Raw genomic sequence first — 25,318 nt, forward strand, 5'->3', positions numbered from 1 at the left:
AAACAAAGAATCCAGCAAATAAAATAAGAGAAGTTGGTGTTTGGGTTTGTTATAGAATATCATCGGGGTAACAATGTGGTAACGTAGGCAGATCCGGTCACTTTAGACTCTCCTGTGCATTTGGTGTGCAAAATACAAGACGGGCTGTCTCGTTCAGCTTTGAAAATGCGAATTCAAAGTTTATTCATAATAATTTTTGACTTGGAGGTTGCGAGTCGGTCCCCTTTTTTATTTTGTAGTTCTCTTATAACGAAGTTTTCGATATTTAACAAATTGAAAAATTTTAACAAGTTTATAAAATTAAACAAGACTTTAGGTAATTGAACGATAATTTGATAATTTAACATTTTTGTCATATCTATATTTTTGTACTTTGACATACATCATAAATTCTTCAAATTTTACGACATTCAAAAATATATAACATTTATATTTTCCACTCATATAAGAATATTCGTACAAAAATCAAGAAGGAAAGTAACCAACATATACAAGTGAAAAGACTTTTGTGGGTCAACAAACTCAATATTTCAATCCGTCCCACATTTTTTTACGGACCTATGGGTTGGCCCATCAAGCCAAGTCCACTTTGTCATCTTACCAAGATTATATCTCTCTTTTGATTTTCTGTTTTCTTCTGTTTTGCATACTTATATGGGTTAAATATGTTTTTGGTCCCTCAAGTTTGAGCGCAATTTGGGTTTAGTCCCTCATCAAAACTTTTGACCAATTTAGTCCTTCATCTTCCAAAATGCGTGAATTTAGTACTTTAACCAAATTTTGTTAAGTTTATCTGACATTTCAAGCGCATTTCATGATAGTATTTAAATTATTTATACTGTTTGACACATTTTTGTTTCAATGTTAACTTAAATACTATCATGAAATGCGCTCGAAACGTTAGATAAACTTAATCAAATTTGGTTAAAAGGACTAAATTCACGCATTTTGAAAGATGAAGGACTAAATTGATCAAAAGTTTTGATGAGGAACTAATTCCAAATTTTACTAAAACTTGAGGAACCAAAAACATATTTAACCCTACTTATATTTAGTATTGTTATGTATTTGTTAATATGGTGATGACTAATTTCTTCAAGAAGGGTGAATTTCTTCAATAGAGGGGTAAATCCGTTCTTTTTCAAATACTGTTATCTTCTTCAATTTTTAAAACAGTTTTTGAAGAGAGAAACTTTCTTATTCAATTGACAAGGTGACCGGAAGACGTGCAATTAAAATACAGCCAATTTACAAGAAACAAATTTAAGAATGAAAGAAAAAACACAAAAGCATAAAATTTTATACTAGTTCAATTTAAGAATTTACATCCACTTTTTTTCTACCAACATTATCTAAAAGGTTTCACTGATATATCAATAGTTAGTGTTACAAGATTCACACCTACATAACCTACATTCTAAATATACAAAAAAAAAAAAAAAAAAAAAAAAAACTTAAAATACACTTCAATAATTACAAATGCAACACACAATTATCCTAATTTTTCACCATTAAGGTAAAAGCAATACAAAAAAAGAATTATACAGAAATACAAAGAAAAGAAATCACCTCATTGTGAAGATATTACAAATTGACGTATATAGTCAAGCAAGAACTTATTACAATGAATGGATCTTATCCTTATTATATTTCTCACATCACTTTTAAGATTCTTTTGGAGTTTTTACTTCAATGCAATACTTTTATAGTAAGATACACACTCGCTGATGTTTATTTGTGAAATATAATATTTTTTAGGATAAAAATATAATTTTTTATTCTTGTATTTGTATTAATGTATTTTAATGAAAATTTCTTATGAAACTCAGATCTTCATCTTATCATTCAACATATAACCTCTCCAACAAAGATGTTCTAATAATGGAATATATTAATTTTAATCATCTTTCATTTGGTTTTTAGTAGATTTTCAATAACAGATTTGTAAAACGAAAATTAAGAAATAGAATTAAGCTCTTTTAATATGTTTTTCCTTTCCCTACCTGTTTCTTATTAAGAAGTATGTAAATTAGTTTAATTTACTTAAATTTATTTAATGACGATTAAAATAAATAAATATGTTTATAAAATATTTAACTTTTAAAATTTATATTTTTTAATGAAGAATTATTTGAATAATGATTTACAAATAATTTATTACATATATATTAACTGGAAAACTAAATAATTTCGAACATATATATTTTAATATTTTATACTTTTGTCTGAATAATTTTAAGGATAAAATTAAAATTTATAGATAGAATTGAATATAGCCAAATTATGTTGAAAATAAATTAAAAAGCGAGACAATCTTAGCTGGTAAGATTTGTTTTGTTATTATTAAAAACAAATTTTATTCATAAGCTTTAAAATATAGTTCCATAATGCAATGTCATAATTCCTAGAATATCTTCCCAACTATACATCTTAATCAGGAAGTGATTTCATAATTTCTGCTGCTCTCAGATAAGTGAAAAATTAAATGTTAGACAATTGAAGATAATATAAAATTTAGAAACTGGGCCATGACAATTATAAAATTAAAATTTCTGCAAAGAATAACAGGATATTAATAAGTCTGAATCTTCCCCACCTAAATTCACAGCTTGATCTGATTAAAATTTAAACTTTTTGTGTAAAGATTGATTGCGGTATTAATAGGTCTGGATCTACCAGCAACCAATTTGACAATTTAATTTAAATAAACTAATTTAAATTCTGATTAAAATGGGATAAATTTCAACAAAACCAATCATTAGAAACTATTCATTTGATGATTAGATTTGTGAATTATAAATTTATTCCGTTAATACTAAATAAATAAAATATTTTTCGCTGTAGTCCTTCTGATCAGTTTTTCTCAAGTCTCTTTCGAAAACATTTTATAGGGGCTAAAACGAAAAATGTAAATATATATACTAGAATAAAAAAATCATAAAAATAAATAAAAATTATAACGACCAATATTTAAATCATTTAATAAATATAAATAAAATAAAATTTTATTCAGAAATAAAAACATTTTTAAGTAGTGATATTCCTAAAATAACTTTTTTATTCTCTCTATATATTATTATATTGAAATTATAAGATTAACAAATTTTTTTTATATTAACCCACAAAAGCAAAAAGTCAGTGTTTATAAATATATTAACATATGAATAAATATAATTATTACTTATTAAAATAAGCAAACATTTGTGTATATTATTATATTAAGTATTACCAATTGTTAGAAATTTAAACATTAGTTTTTATTGCAGGAAGCGACGGGAGAATTCTTGAACTTGTTGCATTACGCACAGCGGCGGAGTTTAGCGCCGCCCCACCGCCCCCCCATCCCCCATTTTCAACTTTTTAAAACTTTTTTATTTTTTTAAATTATATATATTTATAATTTGTTAAATTATTTATATTTTTAAATTTTTAAATTATATAATAATATATTAAAAATTAATGAAAATAAAATTATGTATTTTTATTTTTTTATAGGGTATAACATTTAATATTAATAAATAATAAAATATTAAATCAAATATAATTTAGAAAACAAATTATTAAGATATTTTTTATTTTTATTGTCTTTTTAGTTTTTCACATGTTGTATTTATTTTTTACCCTTACCTGATATCTTTTTGTTACGTTACCACACAAGAAAAACAAAATTCTCATGTTTCACTTGGTAGTGAATTAATTATCAATTTTTGTTAGTAATTATGTCTCTCAATTATTAATTATGTTATGATAAATTATTTTTTAGTCTTAAACTTATTTTTAAATAGGTATATTGATGAAAATAAAAAAATAAATTCATTTTTTAGAATTGATAAACGAAGAATGAAGATCAAAACATGACAATATGGTTGTTAATCACATAACAATAAAATGAAATGCGACTTTTGAATTGATATGTGCACATTAGGAAAATGGAAAATAAATATTTTGCAAATAATATGATTATTTATATTGAAAAAAAAGCTGAAAAATTTAGTTATGATTAAATTATTTGATAAGTTTAAGAATATGAAAAAACGATGGACAATCCATTGGATAGGTGTAGTTTGTTTTATAGTTATAGCTATACTAGAATATTATTTACTTTCATTGAATGAGTGACGACAGTAATATTAAATATGTAAATTTTAAGTATATTATTTTGGCTCCCCCAGATATTTTAGTCAACATCCGCCATTGATTACGCACTATACAGAAATGCTTTTCCACTTCGGCTTAACTCTCTGAAAATAATTAGAAAAATAATATTTTGACTACTCAATTTTGACAACTTTCTCTTACAACATAACATGTCATCTTTTAAATGGTTTGGTTTTGAAATATTAAAAATGAGAAAAAAGACAAAAAAAAACCACTTAGAAAATAACACCTAAATTTATTAAAAAAAAGTTGTCAAAATTTAATAGTCAAATAATCATTTTTCAAACAATTAATATCATAGAAATAAAGAATCCAAAAAGTAAAATAAAAGAAAGTTGGTGTTTGAGTTCAATAATAATAAGCTTGTTCCTTTTCATGGATTCGTAATTCTGAAGCATACCTTGTGCCATAGATTGCATCAATAAGAAAGGCTTTTACGTGTACGTAAGCAATCAAATGAATGCATAAGAAAATTACAAGTTTTCCAAAACACATAACCATGTTGTCAAAGTCTAAGAAATTGTATTTCACATAATTAATTAGGTTAACAATCAAATGGTATTTCTATTTTCCTTTTCATATATTTCTTTTTGAACCAAATCATTTCTATTTTTACTTACTTCTTACTTTTTTTTCAATGCACTTCTTTCTCCTGAATCAAAAACATGACAATAACAAACACTTTGGCAGGTAATTCTTTGAAGGTGAAGTTGAATTTTTTTAATATTTTAGTGCTTCTAATCAAATAGTCAAAGGGTTTTTTTAGAATTTGAAAAATATTTGGAAATGCATGAAAAGATCCTTCTTTTTGAAAGAAGCAGAAGGGCATGGGTTATTACTTTATGCACCCTATATTTTTTTTTCTACATCCTATCATTTATTTTAGAAATTCATGTTTCAAAATATAATAAACTTTTCCACAAATATTTTTCCGGAAATCAACTACTCTCCCTCTTAGGCAAAATATGTTCGGGAAAGTGTTTGATGGGGGTAGTAAGTGAAATTTGAAGGGGTGCAGGAAGCTTTAGCTAGAGTATGTGGTGGCATGGCCCAATTGCTAGATTGATATTTATTATTTTATCTTTCATTATTTTTTTATACGAAATCTCTAATATTATTATTGAAATTATGATATACACGGAAAAGTTTAACATTAATAAACAATGAAATACTTTACATAATAAACTACAATATTTAATGTACCCAGGACTAAAATAATAAATTTGTTATGGTTTAGTTTTCCTATTTCTACTTAGTGTAGAATTTAAACTCATATATAAACTTTTCATATTTATTATTAAAAAGATTATAATATTTTTATTATTTTTAAAATCAAATTGTTAAAAGATTGAAAAAATCAATTGTTGAGTTGGAAATCGTAGCATGTCAAATTTTAAAACTATATGTATTTTTCTAGCAGTTTTATTTTTTATTTAGTAACTCAAACTTTGAATCGAATATTTCTTATTTAGCAGTTTTATTTTTAATATATTATTAAACCAACTTTATGGATACTGTTTGAATCATCTCAATTTTTATGTGATTTGATTTCATATTAATTATTGTAATATTTAATTGTGTTAAATTTGAAACGGAGATCAATAAATAAATAAATATATATATATATATCATTTTCTTATTTTTATATTTATCTTAATATTTGTATTTATTTTTATATTTATTTCTAATTTAAATTGTTAAAACATCTTTAATTTATTATATAGTTCAAAAAATGTATATTATTTTTTTTCTTAATTTAGTTATGTAATTATTTATATTATTTTTATAATTATTTTACTTATTTTTAATTGTTATTTAATACTTTTTTATATTCATATAATTATTTTTTATATTTAATACTAAAAATATATAAATACTAATAATATAATATACTTTTACTAGAACTTTTAGTTTTTATAAAAATATAATTCATTAATATTTAAAATAAAAAAGTTACATGTTTCTCAATGAAAAAAACAAAACATGAATAAAATAAAATTTATATTCATTAAATACATAAATAAAGATGATCTTTTATATTTATTAGATATAGATGACGATAGATACTTAAACCCAATTCGCCTCCATTCCATTTCAATCCAGGAGACATACTTTTAAATCGTAAGGTACCCAGTTTGGTACTAGAGTGTCAAATTGATACCCGCTTTAAAAAAGGTGTCAATTGCATCCCAACTTTTAAAAATTGTTTCAATTAGGTCCCTTTCAGACAGAGTTGACTAACGCCGTTAGTCAACGTGCCACGTGTCAATCTGTGGTTTTTTTGATTTTTTTTTTAATTTTTTTTGTTTAAAAAAAAATGCCACGTGTCAAGTCCCTGTGTGTGACACGTGGCATTGTCAGTACCACGTGGCATTGTAATGCCACGTGTCAGTGTCACTATTAGATGTGATTGTATTGATTTCGATTTGGTCCCCACATATGTCTTTTTGTTTCAATTTAGTACCTAAGTATGTGTATCTGATTCAATTTTGTCCCAATTTTTTTTTTAATAATTAAAACATTTTTGTAATCCATTTTTTATAAGATTAAAAATAATTAAGTATAAATATTTTTACAAAATTAAGTACTAATATTTATAATGTTTCTCTCAATTTCAGACCAAATTTATTATTTGTATGAATGTTATGCTATTTATAAGTACTAAAATGACTTTTACCACTAAATTTTAATATAAATATCAAATACTTAATTTTTTTTAAACTTTTATACTTAATTACTTTTAATTTTATTAAAAAATATTTTAATTATTAAAAATTATTAGGTCAAAATTGAATCAAATACACATAAGTAGGTACTAAATTGAAACGAAAAAACATAAATGGGGACTAAATCGAAATCATCACAATGGCATCTGATAGTAACACTAACACGTGGCATTACAATGTCACGTGGCACTGACAATGCCACGTGGCACACACAGGGACTTGACACGTGGCATTTTTATTATTTTTTTTAAAAATCAAAAAAACCACAGATTGACACGTGGCACGTTGACTAACGACGTTAGTCAACTCTGTCTGAAAGGGACCTAATTGAAATAATTTTCAAAAATTGGGATACAATTGACACTTTTTTAAAAGCGGGTACCAATTTGACACTCTAGTATCAAACTGGGTACCTTACGATTAATTAAACCCATGAATAAAATAAAATTTATATTCATTAAATAAATAAATAAAGATGATCTTTTATATTTATTAGATATAGATGACGATAGATACTTAAACCCAATTTGCCTCCATTCCATTTCAATCCAGGAGGCATACTTTTAAATTTTCATTCAATAACTGAGTTGATTAGAAATAGCAGATGATCCAAATTCATGCTAAATAAGGTTATGTTTCTTTTTTTCCTTTCAAATACAAAACAAAGTTCATGTGCTGAATCAGCCATGATGAAAAAAAAATTAACACTTAAATAAATTATAATCAAATCGAAGTAAATAAAATACAAAAAGAGTTATTTGATTGTGAGTGTAATCATCGTCTTTAGTCTTAAAAATAACATTAATAAATTATACAAGAAAAATATTAAAAATAATATCAGATATTTTATTTAAAAAGAAAAATACTATTTTTTCTCAAAAAATTATACAAAAGACATTAAATATTTAGTTAATGACACTCATAAGACTTGGTCCATTATTTTCGTCTTTTTAAATATAAATTATAACAAAAAAAAGAAAGTAGTTGAACATCTTATCTCACTTATTATCATAGCAACACTAACTTTAGTTGCAGATGGGTTTAGTTCAGTGAGAGAGAGAGAGGAGCTGTTATTCTATTGTCCATCCAACCCTCAAAGGAAATGGCGCCACACATCCCTAACCCTATAGCATCTTCACATCTTCTTCCTCCAACCACCAATTCCTCACGGACACTTCTAATTTCGAATCCCTAATTTGTCACGAAGCAATTTTGCACGACTTCATAATATTTTTACAGTTGGAATAGGAGTCTGTGTTGATTTATGGCCTTGGAAGTCTACATTGAGTTTCATATCACTTCATTCTTAGCATTAGGATGTAGATGCAATGCTTTGCCACTTTCCACTTTCACGATATTGTTGTTAAGTTCATTATCAGCACTGCATCTTGTATGTTTTCATTTGTTTCAATTGTATTGTTGTATTGTTCTGTTCTTCTAACACCGGTGACATCGTGGATCATTGTTAATCAATAATTAATGGAATCCCAAGCTTTAAAAGAATTGGTGTGTTTGTTTCTTTTATTTCAACAACAGAGCTTGATTCATTTTACATTGTTCATAATCAGGCACTGCATTAAGTGGTTTAGTTTTATAAGAATGGAATTCTGTAATGTTATGTCTAGTCGCTAGTATAGTATGTTTGTTTTTTAATATGTTTGCTAACTGCTGCACCAATTTCATGTTATATGCTATGAGTTTTGCCCAGTGCATTATGAACTAAATGGATTGGGTTTTACCCTGCATGTGACTGATAATGAAATTGATAGTAATTTTATTTTTACTAGTTTGTAACAACTTCTTGAGAGACAGTTTGTTAGCTTTTGGACCATTAAACATAGAGATGTTTTTATGTATTGAATGATAGTTAAGACTATTAGGTTACGGGTGTGCTCTACAGCCTTGACATTTAGTGTGTAGAATATGTTTTAAGTGAATCAAATCACTTCACACTGGCTTTGTTCCATTCATGGAATGGTTTCTGTCTTGGTTCTTATTTCCTTAAGTATTTTGTCTATAGAAGACCAGAAGTTGATGGATGTAGACCACCATGAAAAAATTGATTAATCCAATATGACCATCGTCTTTTAAGAAAGAAGGAATAAGGTTAACTGCATTATGGTGTTGAGAAACACAATAATTGCCTTATAGAACAAATGGAGACTTAGATACGCAACAAAGACACTGAGCCTAGAGCTCTAATGTTAATATACATTTGCTGATATTTGTAAATCTGTTACGAATTACAATCCAAGAAATGGCTGGGAATGTTAGTAACTAGTGTATCTCAAAGTTAAATTAGTTGGTAAATTGAAGTTTGTTGAGATTGTTCTTTGAATTTCGACTTAGGGTTTAACTCAATCCTTAGAAATAGCTTATAAAGTTAGAATTGTTCAATCTTATAAACATTATCATTATCTAAGTTTTATTTCTAAGCGATGGGAGAGTAAACAAATTTCGGATTGCTGTAATTAAGACAATTCTCAAAGAAGTCACACTTAAAGTGATTTTCCAACACTCTTCTCTTGTCCGAGGCTATCAGTGTAGGTAGTTCACCACCCATAACCTTCAATTAAGGTAGTTTCTTAAGTGTTAGGGGTGGACCTCAGCCATGGTGACTTTCTAACAGTTATCATAATTTATTGTGCTCAAAATTTAGAGTTGGCTGATGACATGGATGGTACTGTTCAAGATTCCTTTCTTTTTATTGTCTTCAGACAGATCATTGCTATGTTCACACATCTCAGTGTGTTTGGTTAAGCTTATCTGACAGATTTTGGTATTTAAGTTGCTGGACTTTCACAGAAAAATAAACTCAGAACCCTTTCCATAGAGGAATTTTCCTGTGTGGAAGACCCAGAGGATTTTTTACTAGCACAGACTGCTGTGTATAGGTAACATCTCTTTTCAAGTTTTTTTTTTTTTTTATTGGTTTCCTTCTCCTCTCTGTTATTTGTGACTGCATTGCTAGAAGCTGCAATGTCTACTAGATGACTAGCCAAGAGGATATCATTACTACAAGCCATATGCAGGAGAAGAAACTTTGTTGATCTTTCTTATTTCAAGTGTCTTATCAAGAAGTAGCAGAACTTTAAATTTGAAGGTTCTTAAATAAATTATAGTTCCATTAGTTCCTGGAGTCTAGAACCCAATTTGAAAGTATTGTTGTCCAACTCCTGTTGATAGAAATAAAATGAGATAGTGATAATTGCTGAGTGCTTACTTGTGATTTATGGTTAAGACACGTGATTGTTTAGACTAGCTAATGGACTTTTGAACTTTTAAATAGGGATAATTCAGATTTTCATAGTTTTTTTATTTGCTCATAACAAATGTTTTTTATTGGTATATTAATTTCTTAAATTGTATTAAATTCTTAATACTTAAATATAATGTGCACATGTTGCTTTATCCATTACAGCTGGCAATTAGACAACACCATGGATTTGATATACTCTCTTGCTAAGTTTGAGACCAGATAAGATTGAGATAACTATTGTTATTGTTTTGATATACTTAATAATAGTCAGATTTCAGGGCACCTTGGCATCATACAACAAGGATTGAACATATACATGACACTTTTTGGCTAACAGATTATTAACAAACCCCAGTGAAACAATTAGTCTCATTATATGTCTGGTGTTTTCTAGGTAGAGATTTCTAAACTTTAATGTTTGGCATCATACAACAAAGATTGAACATATACATGACACTTTTTTGCTAACAGATTATTAACAGACTCCAGTGAAACAAAGTAGTCTCAATATATGTCTGGTGTTTTGTGGGTAGAGATCTCTAAACTTTAATGTTTGGCATCATACAACAAAGACATATACATGACACTTTTTTGCTAACAGATTATTAACATACTCCAGTGAAACAAAGTAGTCTCATTATATGTCTGGTGTTTTGTGGGTAGAGATCTCTAAACTTTAATGTTTGACATCATACAACAAAGATTGAACATATGCATGACACTTTTTTGCTAACAGATTATTAACAGACTCCAGTGAAACATAGTCTCATTATATGCCTGGTGTTTTGTAGGTAGAGATTTCTACTTTAATGTTTGGGACACGGTGTAATCTATTTTCTCCTTAATTGGTTCGAATGAGGAGAAGTTTGACTAACAGCACTTAATCTGTGTTTTCCTTTTTAACAATTTTTATATAGTGGAATAATTCCATTCAAACCTTTTACAATTGAGACATTCTTTTAAGAATATATTACATATATGTGTATATATGTGCATATTTTTATATTTAAGGCAAAAATATATTATTAAGAGAATATTTAAGAAAATAAAATTCCTGGACTATACATTGGTGTGTATATATATATATATATATATATATTATTTTCAAATATTCTTTCAAAAGTGTTAATGATAATGTAATTATTAAGTGATAGTTTTGAAGTCTTTATAATATGTTTTCAAAGAAGTGATGATTTTTTCAAATAAAAAGTTTACATGACGTCATTTAAAAGGTACTAAAAAACAATTTCATGATAAACACTTACAATAATGGACTAGTATCATTGATACTTTGGACAATAAACCAGCAAAAGATTAGCATGTTGTATTGGGCAAACATTATTAATCAGTAAACAGATGCCAGATTAGAAACAATGCACTGCATCAGCACTATTCACATCATAATAGAAGAAGCTACCAGAATGAATTTCTCAGGTTTGCCTTGTCGTTTCGTCATCATACTTTTGAGTGACTCATAAAATTTTTTACTTGGTGTCATCTTATCCGGAGAAGGAAAGAAAGACAAGTGAACAAAAAATAAACAAATAAAACAGAAAGAATGTGGAGGTGGCACGACTGTGTGGGACTTAATGATAAGAACGTTAACACTAATCTTCATCACATAGACATCTTGTGGATGAACCTGAACCTTCTGAGAGTGAGTGGCAGAGATCGAAGCCGCCAAGAAAAATTTGCTTATAAAGACTTTATCAAAATAGAGTAAGAAAAGAGAAGAAAATGAAGGTCGCACACAATTGAGATGATGAGATGATATCTTAGTGGAAATACTCTCTCGAAAAATGTTGTTGATCAAGTGCAAGTGCATATGCAAATTTTATATGTAGCCTGTAGTATTGTAAGTCAAGTAAACCCTTTTATTCTCTGATTGATTACTTCGTCAAAAGAATTTTTCTTATGTGACTGACGATCAAATATAGGGAACATGTAATAGATTGCATTCATACTGTCTTTTTTAATTACTTAACTACTATGGAAGATATTGGTTAGTATTTCCCAATAAGATGAAGTATATTTGCCCCTACGTGTCTCTTCTAATACTTTTTTATGCAAATAAGTCATAGATTATTAGATTCCTTTTTTGGTTTTATTTTCTCTTGTTTATCTTAAACATACGCTAGTGTCTTTCCACAGCTGCAACGTGTCGCGTTATGCTGAACCAAACAACACAGTTTTTTCATCTTATGGGTTACTTTAATAGGGATGAGCAATCAATAATTTATTCATCATCAACATCATCATCAACCACCGCATGATTCTCTCTTTCTTTCACACACAGTCTCAGACTGAACACAAATAGTCATCACTGATCACCACCACCTCAACTTAACATGTCATCGCAGGGTTACCTCCACCGCGTTGGCTTCACCAGGAAGAGAGAAAGGCTCATCGACCCTATGGACCGAGCCTCACCACTGCCGTCAACTTCGGTACAAAACCAAGCTGTGTCAGAGTCACTTCCTCTGCCCTTCCTCCCTAATGAGCTCGTTGTTGAAATTCTCTCCAGACTTCCCGTAAAGTCTTTGTTGCAGTTCAGGTGTGTATGCAAGTCATGGATGTCCCTTATTTCTGATCCTTATTTCATGAAAAAACACCTTCACTTGTCAACTCGAAGTACCCACTTCACCCATCACAGGATCATATTGAGTGCCACAACAGCTGAGTTTCACCTTAAATCATGTTCTGTGAGTTCCTTGTTCAATAGTCTTTCAACAGTTTGTGATGACCTTAACTATCCTGTGAAAAACAAATTTCGTCATGATGGGATTGTTGGATCTTGTAATGGGTTGTTATGTTTTGCCATAAAGGGTGATTGTGTGCTTCTTTGGAACCCCTCTATGAGGGCCTCCAAGAAATCACCACCTTTGGGTAATAATTGGAGACCAGGGTGTTTCACTGCCTTTGGCCTTGGTTTCGATCATGTCACTGAGGATTATAAGGTGGTGGCTGTGTTTTGTGATCCTAATGAGATTTATAGTGAGTGTAAAGTGAAGGTGTATAGCATGGCCGCCAACACTTGGAGGAAGATTCAGGATTTCCCTCATGGTTTCTCACCCTACCAAAATTCAGCAAAGTTTGTTAGTGGCACACTCAATTGGGCTGCCAATCACCCTGTTGGTTCAACTTCTCTGTGGGTTATTGTTTCCTTGGATCTGCATAAGGAAACATACAGGGAAGTTCTGCCACCTGATTATGAAAAGGAAGATTGTTCCACTCCTACTTTGGGTGTTTTGCAAGAATGTTTGTGCATGAATTATGATTACAAGAAAACTCATTTTGTTGTGTGGATGATGAAGGATTATGGGATGAGAGAGTCTTGGTTTAAGCTGGTAAGCATTCCTTATCTGCCAAATCCTGAAGATTTTTCATACTCAGGGCCTTATTACGTGTCAGAGAATGGTGAAGTGCTGTTGATGTTTGAGTTTGACTTGATCCTCTATGATCCAAGAGATAACTCTTTTAAGTACCCTAGGATTGAGAGTGGGAAGGGCTGGTTTGATGCAGAGGTCTATGTTGAAACTCTGGTTTCGCCAATGAAGCATTAAAGTGGATGTGTCAGGCAAAGCAAGCTTGAGGAAAAATAAAATGTGTAAATTATTTTGAGTCCAAGTGATCTTATCTCAGTAAATGTTTTTGGCATTATATGTGTAATATGTATATGCCGAATTAAGAAGTCCAGCATTGTATAAATGTCCTTAATATTTGAAGCTAAGTGTTGTTACTTGTGTTGTGTCGGTCACCATGTATCCATCACTGATGGAAAATCCTACTTCACTTATTTGTTAGTAAATGGAAAATGGTATATGCTTTCTTGTTTATGGTGAGAAGCATATATTTAACTCTCGTCTTAACTTCTGTGGCATTTCATAAGATAGAATCTGAGACTTTTCTTAAGCTAGAGAAAGGACAAGTAACAGAGTTATTTGGAGAAAAAGAAACATTCTGCTGGTGAAGTGTATAAAACAAAAAAAGGAAAACGGTTATATAACAAAACCCATTCCCTTGCCTATGTAGCAAAGCACAATACCCAACTTGGCCATAGGCAAAAAGTATAGAGTGGAAAAAGCATAAAGGCTGAAGAACCGGATTCTCTAGCACAACACTTGAAGCAGATTTGTGGCCTGAAGCCTACTGGAGAATGCTTTTAGGTGAAATACACAACAAGATGAGTCTTCACTATTGGAGTGGACCTTATCCACATTTTCTTCATACATGCCCTGTTTCTTTATTAAGTTATGGTTGTATTGTAATATATAACAGAGTTGTCACTGTAGCTCGAAGAATCTAGTCTTAGAGTTTTGGTAAAGTTGTTTTTCTGGGCCAATAATTTAGTGGGTGTAGGCAGATAAAGGCAGAGGAGGAGTGAGAGTTTCTTAACAATAATATACCAAAATCCTTAAAATCTCAGGGTATCATATAATTTCTCTACTAATTAGTGATAACACACCCGAGATTTTTTTGTATTGGATCCTGTTAAAGGAGATTTTAATCTTTTCACTTTTGCATACTAAAATTTGAACTGCTTTAGGTTTGTGTTTGTTATAAATGAGCGTGAACCATCTATGCTATTTAGGCACACGGTTTGGAGCTAAACCAGCAACTCTCTTTTATATAATCCCTCTTAGGTTTGATAACGTAAGAATATGGTTTAAAACTTTACGGTTCTATTGCATTCGAGTGGTGAAATCTAGTTAAAAAAGAGTTCAGTTCCAAACTTATCCTAAAAAAATAGTTAGGTTCTAAATTGATTGTATAACACAGTTCTAAAGTTTGGATTAAAGATGACACTGTTTAGAGATGGATTCGTTTATATATATATATATATATATATATATATATATATATATATATATATATATATATATATATATAAACCAAAAAATAAAATACAATACGGTTTGATTTTGCATATTATAATAATAAAAAAATAATCTTTGTCCATACATAAAATGCTTGAAATAATGTTTGCAGAGATGCATGAATTTTGGTTTTAAATTCAGTAGAGTGCTTTTCTGTTTTCGTCATTTTTAAAAGTTCTTTTAAAGACATTATTTGCAAATTAGTGAATATTGTTTGAAATTATTGTTTAACCTTTCATTTAAATTATAATAATATAGAGTGGAATTGATATTCGGATTAGTTATGGAATTGACCTAGTATGATCTAGGTTGACTAGTTTGGGTCAATCAAAATTCCATGATTAGTTTAAATTCATGCTTTTTTATTTTTTAATATATATATATATATATATATATATATATATATATATATATTAAAAATTATATTTAAATATTTAAATATTTTTTAAATGTTAATTAAATAGATTAAAATAGTTATTACTTTCATATATAAATTATTTTCTTACAATTTATAATAAAATTTTAATTAAATATTATAATGATTTAAATTATAATATATTATATATTTACATTATTTAAAAATATAATAAAAAATAAATTTTTAAACTTTTTTAATTACGGGTTCAAAATAATGATCTAAACAACTAAATTTTTGATGACTTTGAGAAACCAGCCCACAAGCTTAGGCCCATTTATCATGTGAACTAGGTTTTAAACTAAGTTAAGTATGAGTTTCTATGAAAAAGAGAGAATAAGAGGTGGATGTAACACTCCCTTTTTTTTTTCAAACTTAAAAGGAACCTTCTTTTTCTTATGCTACCAACCTTCTTTTTCTTAATTAACTACTTTACATTCTTTAAACATAACTTTATATGCCCTCTTCATGTCGAATCATTTGCTGATCAATATTACATACATTTAAAAATTGAAAATATAACATAAAAGCATCAAATTAAGAGAGAAGGAAAAAATAATCTGTCATACCCTATTCTTCCCTACACTTCAAGTAAGTTTTTAATCGATCAATAAAAATATATATATAAACACAGTATAATTTATTAGGTATGATAAAATGAGCTATACTATGGGATATTTGGTTGAAATTTGTAATCCTTCCATTGGATTAGAGTTTTCATGATTGTCATTATTATCTTTTTCTATTATATTTATTTTAATCTTCATGCTTTTATGGTTAGTTTTTTAAATAATTAAAGTTTTATTAAATAATTTTAGAAAAGATAAGTATTTGAATTTTATTTGTGAAATATTTTTTATATAAGTGAAGATCATATAAGATCGAAAAATATATAAAAGATATGAAATATTAAAATATTTAAGTAAAATTTATATACAAATTTTCAGTTCGGCTTATTTTTTTAGTTAGTCCGCTTAACTCATATAATAAATAAAGATATATAATAAATAGAGATGATAAATAAATTCACGTAGGTTATGATTTATTTTTTTTTATATGTTCGATTATACTCTTTCATCAAATATTTCGATTCCTTTGCTTAAAAGATTGATCTGGATTATATTCGACCGTTTTGGTATTTTTCTGTTTTGGGCCTCACAGTAATCTAAATAAGGTTTGTTTTACGTCAAATATCAAAACTAAATAGTTCGCTAATTTAAAAAAAAAAAAAATGTATCCCAAAAATATGCAGGCGTAGTTTTTGTTTAATTTACTTTGACTCATTATTTAACTAAGAAAATACAAGAACAAAGGAGATAAGAAATATAAGAAATATGCGTAATAAATAAAAGAGGTTCAAAGAAGTATTTGTATTGGCAAATAACAAAAGTACAGAAATACATAGAAAGTTGCAGTGAATCTAAAATTCCACTGACTGAAAAGGAAGAAAAAATCTTAACGATGTGAGTGAGCAGCGAGTGATAAGTCCTTACGACAAACTGGACAATTAGTTTTTCCATAACGTAACCAAGAGTTGATGCAATACAAATGAAAGAGATGAAGACAGAGTCCAAAAGGTTGAACCAACTCACCATTTTTAAATTCTTCCATGCAAATAGAACAATCAGTTTGATGAGAGTGATGAGTGGTTTGAAAGCAAAGAACAGGAGGCAAGGCTTTCATGGCTAGACTAATAATTTGTGCTTTCGGGACTAAACAAGGAAAGTTTAGTTCTTCTCTTCGATTCCTCAATCTTGCATTCAAAACGTGATTATCTGCGGGGTGAGATTCAATGTCTTCAATTTCTGAGCTTCGGAACGCTCTCATCACAGGATATTGTGAGTTACGAATCCCAGAAAATATATATTGCCATAAGAGCAATCCCACTAAAAAAGCCACTAATACGAAAACTCCGATTAAGTTACCATACAAAAAAGTTAGAACGACAATCAGCATAAACGGTGGTAACCATATTGCCAACATAGCCTCGCAACTGTGGAGAAAGAGATGATTATGTATCTGAGTTCGGAACACAGAAAACAAACTCACTTTATTATTGGATTATGAGTTTAGGTCCATTTATATTTGTTTCATTTCTGATATTTAAACTAAAATACTATGATTTCAAGATAAAAGATAAAGTGGTTATTTTCTTATCCTAACTATATTTATTTATCTATTTTCAAATATTTATATTTCCATATCTACTATGATTTCTTTTTTTTATTTTTCTTTATATGTACATGTCAAATCATATATATATATATATATATATATATTAATTTGAAAGTATTTTGTATTCTCATCAAGATCATAACTGAATGTTACTTATCTATAATCTTAGGAGTGATTTAAAATTTGAAAATAACCAAAACAAAAATAAAACGAAGATACAGGGTAGTTAGGAAATAATCTTCATATAAATCTTGTGGAAATAAAATTTGTACAAAATCTTTTTTTATATAATCTTCTAACGAAATAAATACTTTCACTAGGAATTAAAAACAAGTGGTGCACCTCCTATGAGTGGAATATATGTAGTATGAAAGTACTAAAAAAATAAATAAATGTATTGTTGAGATCTTTGGAAAAGGAGAATTCAAATTATTTTGAGACTCTTACAAAATTATTATTTCTGACAATGAATGATTTAAAAAGTTATAATTAAATTAAAGTTGAATTTTGTTTAGAATACTTCTATTAAAGAAACAACAATTATTCTCTTCCGAATTCACAAAGGTATACACAATTTTGTATTTAAATTAGTTAAAGAACCTCTGGGACTTCAAAATGCACCGAGTAATCAAATATGTGGCCGCTAATAAATTAAATAAATAAAATTATCGATCCCATGCTATAAGTTAGGAGAATTTATTTCTGCACCCCCATTCTTTCTAAAATGACAATTGTACTTCCGCTGGAATTAATAGAAAGGGATAGCTTAAGATTTTTATTTTTTTTTCATGTTTTAGGTCAAGTTTCGGATCATGTAATTCCTAAATATTTCAGACTACATAATGCAAAAGTCAACAATATTAATTTTATAAATATTGGATTGTACAATCCAAAGTATGAATTTATATTTTTAGATCATATAATTTGTAATACAAATTTATATTATGAATCATAGTTTTACGATATAAATTTATATATGGAATTTTGCAATCCATTGCAAATTTGAAGGACAGTTTATAATACAAATTGTATTTCGAATTATATAATAATTTAAATTTACATTTTAATTATATAATTCATAATACAAATTTGAAAAATAATACAAAATATAAATTATATTTTGGATTATAAAATGAAAATTTAATTTTGAGTTATAGAATACAAATTTAAAATTTATAATACAAATTTGAAAGATAATTTAAAATTTAAATTAATTTTTAAATTGTATAATCTGTGAAATAAATTTACATTTCAAATTTTAAGAGATAACATGTAAATGTTTTAATAAGGGATAGCTGTGTTATTTCACTGTAACTATGAGAGTGCAAGAAGAAATCTTGTAAGTTAGAATCTACATGTAAGCCTTAAACTCACCTTCAATTAGACCCTATGTCATCTAAAGTGAAGATTTTTAAAAGGAATATATTAATCAATATAAACATCACATAAATAAAAAGCATATTTTAATTTCTAACTAGCACAATATCTGTGTGTTCTCATTTTTTATTTGTTTTGTATTGAGTTTCTATTAAATTTTTGTGTTTTATTGAGTCTCAAAAATTTTAAACTTTTCAATGAAATATATACTTTAGATTTTTCTTTTAATTATATGACCTGACAATTATATTTCAATGTCATTTTGCTTAAATGTTGTCAATGTCATGTGATACTTTATTACAGTAAACTTAAACGAGGAATGTCTCCTCTGTGTTTAACAAAAATTATTCTTAAAATAAATTAAAATTATAAAATATAAAATTATAAAATATAAAATTAGATTGTTGGATAACAATACAATTATTAAATTACTAAATATAAATAGAAAAGATTAATTTTTTAATTTTAATTTCATATTTTTTAATTTTTAATTATCTAATTTGACAGTTAATGTTTTCATATTCTGTAATTAAGCCATTACAAATTTATAAAAATATTAAATTCTATAATTCTATAATTATATAAGTATATAAGTATATAATTATATAATTATGAGATATAAAATTAGAAAAATAATATAGTTATCATAATTATTAATATATCTGCAATAAAACAATCATTATTATGTTGTAAGATATATAGAATGAGTCCGAATTTTTGAACACAACATCTTATACAAATATTGTGCCAAGGAAGATATGTAACAAGGAGGAGAGTATTTTGCAAATGATAGATTTTTCATAAAATCTTTAACCACATCTTGTTTCAAATGTGGTCAAAACAAACATGATGAGATGCCTAAAGTTTTTGAAATACAAAGGGGTTGTTTAGACCTCTCATACTCATTTAAGGAACTTGTGGAATACTGTTTTTATTTTTAAAAAGAAAATAATATTGTAAAAAGAAATTTTTGTACAATAATATTAAAAAATTGATGTAAAGTAGTTAATGTTTTGGATTTAATTCATTTATGTAATTAAATAAAAGAGTAGGGTTTGGCAAAGTATATTGAACTGTACTGAACCATTATGAATTGAACTAAAAAATAAAAATAGTTCGTCTGAACTGCATTGAACTGAATAACAGTTTAGTGAACAGTTCAGACTAACTGAACTAAACTAACTAAATTACACTGCACTATGATATAAACTGAATTATTATAAATTAAACTGTTGTACAAACTACACTATTCTTAAACTGAACTACACTATTTTTGAACCGCTTTTTAACTAAACTACACTAATTTTGAACCAAATTGTATTATTTTTGAACCGAAATGTATTTCATCATTTCAATTGTTAATAAATTACTACATCAATTTAAATTGTTGAATTTTTTTTCTTCAAATTTTTTTGTTGTTTATCTAATAAACTTAACAAGTATATTAATAACGAATTAAGTTAAAGTATTTTCTGCAATATTTATTCATGTACAATAGTTTGAAATTAATGTTTTTCTGTAAGTAAAAAGTAGGTTTAATTAATCGTAAGGTACCTAGTTTGGTACCAGAGTGTCAAATTGGTACCCGCTTTTAAAAAGTATCAATTGCATCCCAACTTTTGAAAATTGCTTCAATTAGGTCCCTTTCAAACAGAGTTGACTAACGCCGTTAGTCAACGTGCCACGTGTCAATATGTGGTTTTTTTTATTTTTTTTTAAAAAAAAATTATTTTTTTTTAATTTTTTAATTTTTTTTTAAATTTTTTTAAAAAAAATTAAAAATGCCACGTGTCAAGTCCTTGTGTGTGCCACGTGGCATTGTCAGTGCCACGTGGCATTGTAATGCCACGTGTTAGTGTCACTATTAGATGTCATTGTTTTGATTTCGATTTGGTCCTCACATATGTCTTTTTGTTTCAATTTAGTACCTAAGTATGTGTATCTGATTCAATTTTGTCCCAATTTTTTTTTAATAATTAAAATATTTTTGTAATCCATTTTTTATAAGATTAAAAATAATTAAGTATAAATATTTTTACAAAATTAAGTACTAATATTTATAATGTTTCTCTCAATTTCAGAACAAATTTATTATTTGTATGAATGTTATGCTATTTATAAGTACTAAAATGACTTTTACCACTAAATTTTAATATAAATATCAAATACTTAATTTTTTTTAAACTTTTATACTTAATTACTTTTAATTTTATTAAAAAATATTTTAATTATTAAAAATTATTAGGTCAAAATTGAATCAAATACACATAAGTAGGTACTAAATTGAAACGAAAAAACATAAATGGGGACCAAATCGAAATCAAAACAATGACATCTAATAGTGACACTGACACGTGGCATTACAATGCCACGTGGCACTGACAATGCCACGTGGCACTGACAATGCCACGTGGCACACACAGGGACTTGACACGTGGCATTTTTAATTTTTTTTTAAAAAAATTAAAAAAATTAAAAAATTAAAAAAAATTAAATTTTTTTAAAAAAAAATAAAAAAAACCACATATTAACACGTGACACGTTGACTAACGACGTTAGTCAACTCTGTCTGAAAGGGACCTAATTGAAGCAATTTTCAAAAGTTGGGATGCAATTGACACTTTTTTAAAAGTGGGTACCAATTTGACACTCTAGTACCAAACTGGGTACCTTACGATTAATTAAACCTAAAAAGTATTTTATGTATTTACAATATATTTAGTTAAAACACTATATATTTAAAACTAAAAAAATATATTTAAAGAAAGAAATACAAAGATTGAGAAAAAAGTATAAAATTAGATATAATATGACATGATTTTGTACTACACTAAAGCGATAATAAAAATAAAACTTAAGATATTATTTATAAAATTTAATTCTTCCACTATTATACTATCTTCCATGAATAATAATAATTATGTGATATATAAGAAAAACACATTTGATTTCAAAAGAAAAGGAAGAAACTATAATTAAAAGAGACATTTTATTTTGTGTTTGGTATAAAAAAAATATTTAAAAAATAAGTGCCGAAAGTATGAAATTTTCTTTATCATAAATAATTGCATTAATTAATATAAATTATATATAACACTATTTTTTATAAAATGAAATAAATATTATAAATTATTTTTTATAAAATAAAATAATTAATATCAGTCAAACTGTAACTTATAATATAACCATAAAATTGGCGTTTAAACCTATTATTATAACATAACCTAAAAAGTGTTATAAATTTTGTGCATAGCATACATGAGAAAATACCATAAGTGTGTACATAACTAGTGATAGCTAAGTGTGAAGCACAGAAGAAAAACTAAAATGCAGTTCAATTATAAAATAATTAACTCATTTAAGTTTCTTTTTTAAAAATTGTACTGGACAACAATATAGTTCCATTTTTAATACAATTAATTCAATACAATTAACTGTACTACACTACAGTTAAATTAATTATGCCCAACTATATTAAAGAGTTTTCACCGCAACCTTTATTTAAAATAAGTTATAAATAACCTCGTGAAACATAACTATATCGTTCTCACATTTGATGCATCATCTATTTCAGAAGTGATATAATAAAATAGGTTGATTTATCTATTGTTTATTTAATCTTTGAAAACTAATTAACCTCTTAACTTTCACTCAGTATGATGAGTCTCGTAAAGAAATCTTGATCACTTATTTATTTAAAGGCTGGGGATTCATTATAATAAAATAAAATTATATATTTTTAATATACTATAAAAAAATTATTATAAAAGTGTAATTTTCCTTGCAATTTTTAAAGAATATATATATATATATATATATATATATATATATATATATATATATATATATATAAAAGAAAACTTTTATATTTAGTACTAGAGATAGTAAAGCTGTATTCATAAAAAATATAAAAAAAATTAATACCATAAATAACAATTAATTAACTAACTCGGTAATATTTGAATAATCTGATTTGCTATTGTAAAAAAAAGCATCACATTTAAAATCTTTATACTATTTTAGGCCACTGAAATCAAATTTTGAAGCTCTATCACTAAATAATAATTAAGTAGAGGACAATAAAATTCAATTTGTAAACAATATTTTGAAAGATTTATACAGTAAGATAAAAGATAACAATTTGTTAACTAATATTATTCTGAAATTACACACTAAAAAGTAATGTTAAACCGTCAAAAATCAAAAGATGCCTGTGTTGTTGGTGAGAATCCTCGAACATGGGATATATATATATATATATATATATATATATATATATATATATATATATATGCGCGTCAATGGTGGAGATTAATCGATAATTGTTTGCGACAAAGAGGGCAATTGATTTTTCCTTGAAGTAACCAAGAATGAATGCAAAAGGGGTGAAATCGATGCACACACACTCCAAATGGTTGAACTAAGTTCCCATCGGAAAAGTGTTCGATGCAGATGGAGCAGAGATTTTGAGAGGGAGAGGTTTCATCCTTTTGGAAGATGGTAACAGGAGGCAAAGCTCTCAATGCAAATCCAGCAATGAGTGAATTAGGAATGAAATGGCGTGGTATTATTCCAGCTCTTGCACCGGCAACCACAACCCTCTCTGTTCTTGTTGTTCTTGTTTGTGCAGTTTGAGATTCAATGTCTCTGCTTTCTTCAGCTTCATTATCGTTATCACCACACCTTAGGTATGGTATCGCAAATACTGTGATCGATAAGATGAAGACCACAAAACAAGCTACAAAATATTCCAACTCACTCAAGAAAAGGACGTTGGACATTGGTATTGGACAAGAAAACACGCATCAAATTTAATCCAAGCAACTCAGACTTTGGGTATGTCTTCATTTATATACGTTCAAAGATTACAATATTATTTTATCGTATCTTTTCTTTTCTTATCTAATATTATAATTTTAAATTATCTCAATAAAATCGTTCTATCTTTTCTTAAATAATAATAATAATAATAATAATAATAATAATTTATATCTATATCTATATCTATATCTATTAATAAAAAAAAATTATTTTTTGAAAAATAAAAAAGAAAAAAATAATATATATATATATATATATATATTATCTCTTTATTATTATTTTTAAAATTTAAATAATTATTCATTTTTTTTTTAATTTTATCATTTTAATAATTTTTTAAAATTAAATAATTATTCGTTATAAAAATATCATTTAAAAAATATCTATAACTATGTATATCTACAACTATCTCTATGACTAAATATAAATAAACCTATTTGATGTCTTGTTCTTTCGGTTTTTCCTTCTTATTTACTACTTAAAATAATTATTCATATTAAAAAAATATTTACACATTTATCATTGTAACTACTTTTTTAATTCAAATAATTACTCGCTATAAAAACTTTATTTACACATATATCATTTTATAACTACTTTTAAATTTAAATAATCACTTATAATAAAAAAAGTTATTTACACAATATTAATTATAATATTTTTTTTATTTTAAAAATTAAATTTATTTTATCTCAAATTATATCTATAAATATATATATATATATATATAATTTAATTTTTAATGATATAATTATTAACTTGTTTGTTAAAGGTAATTTTATCGAAATGTCACCAATTTCAATTTTACTTTCTTTTTGTCTGTTTATTCAGTTGGTTTTTACTATCATTTTTATGAAAATAGAATAACCAATTAGATTTATTATAATAATAATAGTAATCATTAATAATAATGAATAATAGTATTAATGATTAATATATTAATAAAATCATCATTAACAATAAATAATAATATTAGTAACAATCATTAATAATAATAATAATAATAAATAATATATTAATTTTAATTATAAAAATAAAATAATAATCTTACATTTTATCTATCATATAAGTTAAATTACTTACTCTGTCTTTCACAAACTTGATTCTTAAATCTATTTATATTCACCTCCAAATTTAAGAAAAAAAAAAAACAAAAAATTTACTTTCAAAGTCACTAAAATCCATGTGCTCGTTCCACAAATTCATCTTCACAAAGAACACAACCTTAGTCTTAATGAGCAGCAACTACGACAAATTAACTATCGACGTTTTACCCACCCCCAGTTTGAAGATTAATGGGCACAAGAGAGTGATTACAAAACAACGTTTTGGTTCAATTTCTCCAAGAAGTTCGATTTGAAATGGAAGAAAAAGTTGATTTTGAAAACAAAATTCATTCAATTCACTTTTGCAAATTTCAATCAGCAACCTGTATAAAAAACAGGTAACCGCAAAATCTGTTTTCAAGATCAAGGATGGGAAGAATGGTCGCGAAGAAATTAGTTTGAAT

At 26.8% G+C, this 25,318-nt stretch overlaps 1 protein-coding gene across 2 annotated transcripts; it reads left to right on the forward strand.

Annotated features, from left to right (window-relative positions):
• Positions 1-11,430: 11,430 nt before the first annotated feature.
• Positions 11,431-14,000, forward strand: LOC114188666 (F-box/kelch-repeat protein At3g23880-like). Of its 2 annotated transcripts, none has more exons than XM_028077248.1 (2): positions 11,431-11,998; positions 12,295-14,000. In XM_028077248.1, exon 2 carries the CDS (start codon positions 12,492-12,494, stop codon positions 13,704-13,706), a length of 1,215 nt encoding a protein of 404 aa, XP_027933049.1. In that variant the 5' UTR covers positions 11,431-11,998; positions 12,295-12,491; the 3' UTR covers positions 13,707-14,000. The 2 variants fall into 2 exon arrangements, with proteins under 2 accessions (XP_027933049.1, XP_027933048.1); XM_028077247.1 differs by having other exon boundaries at positions 11,432-11,998; positions 12,504-14,000.
• Positions 14,001-25,318: the final 11,318 nt, after the last annotated feature.

Source organism: Vigna unguiculata, chromosome 6 (assembly GCF_004118075.2).
Source record: "Vigna unguiculata cultivar IT97K-499-35 chromosome 6, ASM411807v1, whole genome shotgun sequence".
Lineage (NCBI taxonomy): Eukaryota > Viridiplantae > Streptophyta > Magnoliopsida > Fabales > Fabaceae > Vigna > Vigna unguiculata.

Bases quoted from the DNA above. Each gene is read 5' to 3' on its own strand.
- LOC114188666 (XM_028077247.1), top strand. From the start codon at position 11,969: ATGCAAATTTTATATGTAGCCTGTAGTATT. The intron at 11,999-12,503 runs GTAAGTCAAGTA...ATGTCATCGCAG, and splicing joins TATATGTAGCCTGTAGTATT to GGTTACCTCCACCGCGTTGG.